Source organism: Chlorocebus sabaeus, chromosome 16 (genome assembly GCF_047675955.1).
Source record: "Chlorocebus sabaeus isolate Y175 chromosome 16, mChlSab1.0.hap1, whole genome shotgun sequence".
Lineage (NCBI taxonomy): Eukaryota > Metazoa > Chordata > Mammalia > Primates > Cercopithecidae > Chlorocebus > Chlorocebus sabaeus.
In genome coordinates this window covers 16,122,984-16,131,223 of record NC_132919.1, presented here as the reverse complement: position 1 = coordinate 16,131,223, position 8,240 = coordinate 16,122,984, and the positions used below count along the sequence as shown (strand labels likewise).

The 8,240-nt window shown below is 50.8% G+C and overlaps 1 protein-coding gene, 3 non-coding genes and 1 pseudogene across 5 annotated transcripts in view; 4 read left to right on the top strand and 1 right to left on the bottom strand.

Annotated features, from left to right (window-relative positions):
- The first annotated feature begins 1,221 nt into the window (after nt 1-1,221).
- On the top strand, nt 1,222-4,268 carry LOC103242442 (putative uncharacterized protein LRRC75A-AS1, mitochondrial; annotated as a pseudogene).
- LOC119620365 (small nucleolar RNA SNORD49) lies at nt 1,746-1,817 on the top strand. The gene has a single exon (XR_005236900.1). It is a non-coding gene; the product is annotated as a small nucleolar RNA SNORD49 (small nucleolar RNA).
- On the top strand, nt 2,262-2,332 carry LOC119620364 (small nucleolar RNA SNORD49). Its single transcript, XR_005236899.1, has one exon. It is a non-coding gene; the product is annotated as a small nucleolar RNA SNORD49 (small nucleolar RNA).
- On the top strand, nt 3,444-3,520 carry LOC119620375 (small nucleolar RNA SNORD65). Its single transcript, XR_005236908.1, has one exon. It is a non-coding gene; the product is annotated as a small nucleolar RNA SNORD65 (small nucleolar RNA).
- Nucleotides 3,783-8,240, bottom strand: part of LRRC75A (leucine rich repeat containing 75A) — a 49,160-nt gene continuing 44,702 nt past the window's right edge. For both annotated transcript variants that reach the window (XM_073004717.1, XM_008010466.3), the window contains one exon: nt 3,783-6,388. In XM_073004717.1, coding sequence (XP_072860818.1) covers nt 5,845-6,388 — 544 coding nt within the window. In that variant the 3' untranslated portion in view covers nt 3,783-5,844. The remainder of the gene's footprint in view (nt 6,389-8,240) is intronic.

Here is an 8,240-nt window from a genome sequence, read left to right as displayed (position 1 = left end):
CTCCCCTCCACCTCTGTTGCCCTTCCCTCCTTAGCACTCTCCCCAAATACAGGCAGGCCGAGGGACCTCGTGCTTGATCCCTTGACCTGGCTCTTGCTGGAAGCCCCCTCCTCCATTAAAACCGTACTCTTGCCAGGCATCTGTAATCCCAGCATTTTGGGAGGCCGAGGCAGGCAGATCACCTGAGGTCAGCAGTTCGAGACCAGCCTGACCAACATGGAGAAACCATGTCTCTACTAAATATACAAAACTAGCCCGGCGTGGTGGCACATGCCTGTAATCCCAGCCACTCGGGAGGCTGAGGCAGGAGAATCACTTGAACCCGGGAGGCAGAGGTTGCGGTGAGCGGAGATCGCGCCATTGCACTCCAGCCTGGGCAACAGGAGAGAAATTCCGTCTCAAAAAAAAAAAAAAAAAACCACAAAAACTAACAACAACAAAAAACCCTACACTTATTTCTAAGGCCAGCTCAAAAGGTGTTACATGACTGCCTTCCCAGTTTCTTGCAGTCAAAATGAATTTCGCTCCCTTGGTATAACGTGTGTGTGCAAAACGTGGTTGCATGCATTATTTTTCAAGGAGAGAGCTGAGTATGTTCATAGGCTGAAAGGAAAGCTTCAGTAGAGAGTTTTCCATGGAAAGTGAGACAGGGGCATAGATGGATGAGGCCCCAAGGAATGAGAGGAAAGAAGGTGGGCAGAGCTTTACCCCAGAGGCGAACAGAGGATGGACGTGGATCCAGATAAGACGTCAGCTCGTTCCCTAAAGGTCGTGCTGAAGGAGTAATGAGGGTGGCCAGTGCGCAGGGGTTTGAGAGGCCCCGTGGATATGGTGCTCTGGGGAAAGTATTTGGCGATGCTCAATAGTTCAGGAGAAGATACTAGGATGAATGGTTGCTGTGTGCCACGGTTCTATAGGGTTTCACGTGTGTTATCTTATGTGATCTTCCGGGGCGCCGGTGTCTCCGTCTTCTGGATGACCAATCGGAAGCTCACAGAGAATGAGTAATTGGCCCTAAACCACCCACCTAAGGCGTGGCAGAGGCGGGGCCGAAACGCGCGCTCCAGCCCTCGCGCAGGCGCCCTGGAACTCGCCCGCGTGTTGTGACCCAGAATTCCTGGGGCTGTGGAAGAGACCATAGGCTCAACAGGAGGGTGAGCCCTGGGTTGCGCGCCGGTCTGCATCGCTACTTGGCGGAAAGTTCCCATGAGTCTTTGCCAGCGTCCCCCTCCTTTTGTGAGGAATAGGATATCCCGACTCCTTAAGGGCCTGGAGCGCATAAGTTGTGACCTTTTCATTCCCGTTGTTATGGAGGTAGGGTCTCCGCGAATCTGGGAGTGGTAGCTGGGGGCAAAAGCAAATAAAGAGCTCGAGCTTCTGTGGTCTCTGGGGAGATGTTCCCGGGAAGCCTGGCTAGAGGGCCGAGGGCAGCTGTTGAGATGGCGTGGCTCCCCGGCTCCTGCGCTCGCGTGGCCTTCGGCCCGGTGTTGGACAGCCTGGCAGGGCAGCGGGGGGCTGAATCCGGCTGCCGTGGATGAGGCTCATGGATCACCCTTTTGTGGTAGGGCCACATCTGCCAGAGCCTGGAGTCTGCGAAGGCCGGGACCCGGTTCTCCGGCCCGCCGTGGGGAGTGTGCAAACCCGAGAGAGCTGGGTAAGTTGGTGTCGGCTTTGCAGTTTGGGGTACCCCGAGGGCGGTGTACGTCGGTAAGATTGTAACAGGATTACTGGAAGACTTACTCGACTGTCCTGATGATACTTGTAATAGGAAGTGCCGTCAGAAGCGATAACTGACGACGTTTAACGTCTATCTGACCGCAGTCGCTGAAACCTTTACAACTTAGTTGACCGTAACTGCCAGAACCTGCCCTGAATTCTTGTTCTTCACTCCCTCTTTCAGATTTCCTGCCCACCGCAGAGTGCTGAAGACCGGGTAGCCATGAGGTAAGAGGCCCTCTAGGGTAGGGTTTAACGTGGAACGTAGTTTTGTCATCTTGAATGCACGGAAATTGGCGTTTTGACAGTTTTCTACGTTTAGGTGTTTTATACACTTGAGGGTAATGTGTCAAATCATTGCATATGATGGAACTTAAATAGAAACTGGAGATGGCTGCCCACATTCCTAACCTAGAACTGCATTTAAAGCAAAGTGATAGGCAGAAGCAAACTCCTTCGTTAAGAAATGTCTCCAGTGGCAGCGTTAGATTTTTCAGGTAGGGTCTAGATCTCGAGCAGTACTGGAGAGTTGTGAGGTGCTTGACTGCTCTGATGAAATCACTAATAGGAAGTGCCGTCAGAAGCGATAACTGACGAAAACTACTCCTGTCTGATCGCAGTTAAGTCTTCACCACTTGCTGGTTCCCAGGAGTAAACTTGTCTGAACGGTGACCTAATTGCTATATTCACCTAGGTTGCAAATTCGTGAAGATATCAGCAGCATGTTTGGCAGCTGAGTATTGGAGCAAGGAGCCTGCCACAAGGTAAGCCTTGCTCTATGGGGAGGCTAGTGGCTGACCATGCCTAGCTGTCAGGTGGAATGTTGGCAATTGGATTTGGTTAACCTGATACCTTGTAACAGTGTAGCCTATCCCAGAGATACCGATTTTGCTTTCCGGTGGCATTGGAGCCAGGGTGGAATAGCTAGAAAGAGGGGCTACTCTATTTACCTCTTGGCTGTTTAGTCTTGGGCAAATTACCTGTCTGCTGAGATGTAGTTTTCCTCAGATATGAAAAGGAAAAGTAAGCTCTGTGATGTTTAAAGTGATGTGACTGAAATGTAGATTGCAACTCCCCTGAGGCTGGCTGGGCACGGTGGCCTATAATCCCATCACTTTGGGAGGCTGAGGTGGGTGGATCACCTGAGGTCAGGAGTTCAAGACCAGCCTGGCTGGTCAACATGGTGAAACCCCGTCTCTACCAAAAGTACAAAAATTAACCGGTGTGGTGGTGTGTACTTGTAATCCCAGCTGCTTGGGGGGCTGAGCCAGGAGAATCGCTTGAACCCGGGAGGTGGAGGTTGTAGTGAGTTGAGATTGTGCTACTGCACTCCAGCCTGGGCAACAGTGAGACTCCATCCCCCCCCCCCAAAAAAAATTACAACTCCCTGAGAAGCTAATTAAGATTTGTAGTCCTCAATAATTTACAAAAATTTACAAAAATTACTTCTAATAAGGTCTTAAGGGGCTTTTGTTAGGATGGACTTAAATTTGTAAAGTCATTAATTGACGCTGTCATCAGAAATGCCTCTCCTGCTCTGCAGTCTCTAAGATGTATGCACCTTCTCCATTCCCCCAGGTTTTGAGAACAGAGTGCCATTTTAGAGCTGGCGGCAGCATCTTAGCCCAAAAGAAGGTAAGCCTTGAGCTGGCTAATGACCCCCTCAACCGAATAGTGGAATGAATAAACAGCTGATCTTCTTAAAACTCGCTTGAAAAAAAGATATCAAATGATGAAATCACCCAAAATAGCTGGAATTACCGGCAGATTGTGTAGTGGTGAACCTACCTACGGTTTTCTGAAGATATCTCTTACCCTGTGATTGACTGTCAGTTGGTGCAGAAAGTGAGATTGAAATGTAGTTTCTTTGCAGGTTATATTCCCAGAGGATGTCAATCCCAAGGACCAGTAGCTGCCGTCAGTTTGGATTATGAAAACTTTAACCAGCATCAACATTGGGTGTAGAAACATGCTTGCTTTGTGTATCAGAGGACATGCTCAGCAGATCTAAGAGATATATTTGGCAACTTTTTATAGAAAAGGCACATTGGGTATCATTCATTACATTCTTGAGTTTTTTTGGTTTTTTTGTTTTGCTTTGTTTTGTTTTTTTTTTTTGAGACAGTCTTGCTGTGTTGCCCAGGCTGGAATGTGGTGGCACAATCACAGCTCATTGCAGCCTCAATCACCCAGGCCTAAGCAATCCTCCTGCCTTGTAGCTGGGACTATAGCTCACAGCACATCTGGCTAAAATTTTTTTTTTGTTGAGACGGATTCACTGTGTTACCCAGGCTGGTCTCAAGCTCCTGGGCTCAGATGGTCCTCCTGCCTCAGCTTCCAAAGGCATGGGCCATGTTGTAGCTTTGTCCCTTGCCATCCTGCCCAACAGGGGGTGCTGTACCTTTTAATGAATTGACTTTCATAAATTGGTTATGTTGGTGGGCAAGTTCTTTAAGCTGGAAATTGTAAATTCTTCCTGAAATGTTTTTTCATGCAGTTACCATGAACTAATACTACAATAAAGGATCGTCTTGGGTATCGATTCTTAAAAATGTGTATTTGAAGAAAAAGTAAATTTCGCCTACTATTGTCAGATATTAGCAGTCCAGATATTTGCTCTAGCTTGTAAACTTCCCTGTGGTCTGCCTAAGCTCTTAACCCCCATTCTACAGCTTTAGACTGAAGGCAGAAATTCAAAGCATTTCGGCCCCTGCTGCTCTGTTGGCTGTTCCTTGGTGTAGCTTTCTTCCAGCTCCTGCAGCACTGCACCATTCCTAACCACAACCTTAACAGCACGCAGGGCCCATACTCTAGGCCCCATCTTGCTGTCTTCCTGTGTTGGAATCTTGCTTACCAAGGCCTGTCGGAGCGTACTCCCCATACTGTTTTCTCACAAGGTTCAAGAGTGATTGGCTCCCAATCTCCCAGCTACTTGGGGGTCTGAGCCAGGAGAATCGCTTGGCTCTTAGATCTAGGGGTTGCCTGTTATTTAGAAGAGATTCCTTAACTGGTAGGGCCCTTTCACTAGGAGAGCATTTGGGTAAGGGGAGGGTGTAAGATGAGAACCTTTGCTAAGTTAGGCTCCTTTGGGAGCCCCCAGTTTGTTTCTCCCTCTCCCCAGTCATCTTGCTGGATCTGCCAAGAGACTGGACTCTGTCATGGTCCTAGGTTTTTAAGGTTTTAAAGCCCACCTTCTGCAGCAGGTTTTCTGGAATGTGTTAGTGGATTACTTAAGAGTTATGGGAAAAGAGTTCCTGTGGCCTGTCTAGGTCAGTGAAGTCATACTGGCAAGTGACGAGAAGGAAGCCAGGCCTGTCACTTGGACTGCATGCTAAGGACATCAGATCCCACACAGAAGTCTGGTAGTTTTTCAGCCAGCAGTGGGTAGGGAAGGTTGATAAGGGATTTCTGAACAGGACTTTATGCCTGTATGCATGGGCACCATGTCTGTCCTGAGCACTGCCACAGGGCATCATAGGCTGCTCTGATTGTTAAAGGGCATAGTGATAGCTGGTCCTATGGGTAGATACCTGAAATCACAAGGTGGGCCTCAGAAATGGGACTGAGTCTCCATAAGGAGGTAGACCACGTTCAGTCCACTCGTAGCATAGATGGAACTGGGGTCTCTGGCAACCAACCCCTTCCCCCCAGGTTCTTGAGTTACAGGAGTTTTGCTAAAGATTCCCACCTCCCTTGAGTAAGGACACGTTCATCTGGTTGGAGCTTGTTCCCCTAAATGAAAAATGTGATGCAATGCAGGTAGGGGCCCTACTGTATAATTTTTCTGGGGGAAAGCTCTTGGTTTTCACAATGGCTCAGGCTTCTAGTACCTCCAGCCATGTGCCCATTTCCACGTCTTTGGGGAAGGCCATGGGCTGAGCTGAGAGAGTTCTCTGGGGCCTGGGATGACTTAAGAGCCAAATGGCAGATAATGGGATTGGGGGCAGATGGAGAGGACCAATGGGAAGTGTTAACACATCACCTTCCCCAGATGCTATGGTTTGCCTTTCTGTAGGTGGGTGGCCCAGGCCAATTTTTGGCAATATCCTTAACCCACCTGATAGAAGCTCCCTCCCCTTGCGCATTCTACCCAACAAGGACTCCCTGGTGAGGCCCTTCACTTCCATGTCACGTCTGAGCTGCAGCTACAGTCTCCTTGCCCTCATGGTGGTCTTCGGCAGGTGCCACAGGGCCCCCTCCAGGGTCTTCCTGGCCTACTGTGCCTTCCCGGACCTCCTCCCCACTACCCGGGCCCTCACCCAGCTCCAGGATGGTGGGTAGGTGGCCCTGCTTTGGTGAGCGCTTGCGCAGGCTGAGCAGGAAGGGCTGGGGCAAGGAGAAGATGTCCACGTTGTTGCCCAGGTCAATCCACGTGACATTGGGGAACTTGCTGGGATCCTTAAGGATGTCAGTGAGGTCGCGCAGCACAGCCCGGGTCAGCCGGTTGCCATTGAGTGCCAGTGTGGTGAGGCGGGGCAGGGTGCTGAGCGCCGGCAGCAGCTGCAGGACCATGTCATCCGTGAGGCCTGTGAAGCCCAGCTCCACGCTGTCCACCTGCTCCCCACAGCGCTGTAGGTAGCTGGTCACCCGCTCCAGGTCTCGGGAGGTCAGTGGGATGCCCGACAGGTCCACTGTGTTGTCTGGGGGGTTCCCGGCCAGGACAGCCTTGAGGCTGAAGGGAAAAGGGACAAGGAAGGCTCAGGCACATGGGGCAGGCCTTTCCCCCAGAAGCTGCAGTGCCAGCCTCTGCTCGGCTCTCTGACACTAGGGACCGCTTTTACGAAACGCTTGGAGGTTCGGACGCCACAAGTGCAGAGGTGGATGTAACCAGGGACCTCAGTCCCCTGACATTGCTGCACATCTCAGCTGTCAGGGCCCAGCTGGCCATAGCCTGAGGTATATGGCTGCCCTCATTTACCAGAAAAATTGAGTTAAGAGTACCATTGGGCTGTTACATGAAATAAGTTCATAAGTGCAAAATAGTGCCTTGTATAAGTGAGTGATGAATAAACATTTGCTGCTGTATTCATCACTTCGACTCAGCTTCCCACTTCTACCACCCTTGGGTGGCAGCTCAGCTCCCATGAATGGCACAAAGGATATCTGAGTCCCCTCTTTCAAGACCATCTTCCCCACCGAGAAGGATTCCCTAGGGGGAGCCGGTAAGACAGCAGGCAGGGCAGGGCTCAGGGGCTCTGAGCCTGGTGGCAGCTGCTGACTCCTGGAGGCTGAGTGCCTTACTCCTTGCTTCTGCTTGCTCTTGGGACAGACCCCAAGCAGCTCAAGCTGAAGGCAAGTGTGCCTTTCCCGGCACACCCCCACCCCCCACCCCACCCCCGCTGTCTGTTTGCTGGCTCCAGGCCCAGGTGCAGAGGTGAGATGTTCATTTTCCGCATTTCTTTTCTTTTTTTTTTTTTTTTTTTTTGGAGACAGTCTCACTGTCGCCCAGGCTGGAATACAATGGCACGATCTTGGTTCACTGCACCCTCTGCCTCCCGGGCTCAAGGGATTCTCCTGCCTCAGCTTCCTGAGTAGCTGGGATTACAGGCGTCTGCCAACATGCCTGGCTAATTTTTATATTTTTAGTAGAGACGGGTTTCACCATATTGGCCAGGCTGGTCTGGAACTCCTGAACTCAGGTGATCCACCCATCTTGGCCTCCCAAAGTGTTGGGATTACAGGCATGAGCCAACACGCCTGGCCATTTTCTGCATTTCTTTTTCTTTTTTCTTTTTTTTTTTTGAGATGGAGTTTCATTCTGTCACCCAGGCTGGAGTGCAGTGGCACCATTTCGGCTCACTGCAACCTCCGCCTCCCGGGTTCAAGCAATTCTCCTGCCTCAGCCTCCCGAGTAGCTGGGACTACAGGCATGTGCCACCACGGCTGGCTACTTTTTTTGTATTTTTAGTAGAGATGGGGTTTCACTGTGTTAGCCAGGATGGTCTCGGTCTCCTGACCTCATGATCAGCCCACCTCGGCCTCCCAAAGTGCTGGGATTACAGGCGTGAGCCACGGTGCCCTCACCTCGGCCTCCCAAAGTGCTGGGATTACAGGCGTGAGCCGCGGTGCCCAGCCCCATTTTCTGCATTTCTAAGTGTGCTGGGAAGGAGAGGGAGGTGGAAGGGGCTCCCAGCCCGCTCCAAGAGCATATGCTACTGTCAGCAGCTCAAGGGTCATGGCCTGTACTTCCTGGCAACACAGGGCACATTCGTCCTTGAGATCTAAGCTGGGAGGCTGTCCACAGTTTGATCATTTTGATTCTGACTGGGGTCCAGCCCCAGGGAGCTGGAAGGTAAAGCTCTCAAGGCGTGACATTTAAATGCTTAGAATGCTGTCAGCCATCTGTGCAGCTTGATTTAAGTGTTGGTGCTATTATCGATGCCATTCCACCAGGGAAGCAGTGTGGTAGTGAACAGCCTGAGCTGGGTTTGAATTCAGCCCCACCGCTTACCAGCTGGATGATCCTAACCAGTCAATTGACAACAGTGATATCTCCTCCCCAATTTGTTGCTTTTTGTTTTTTG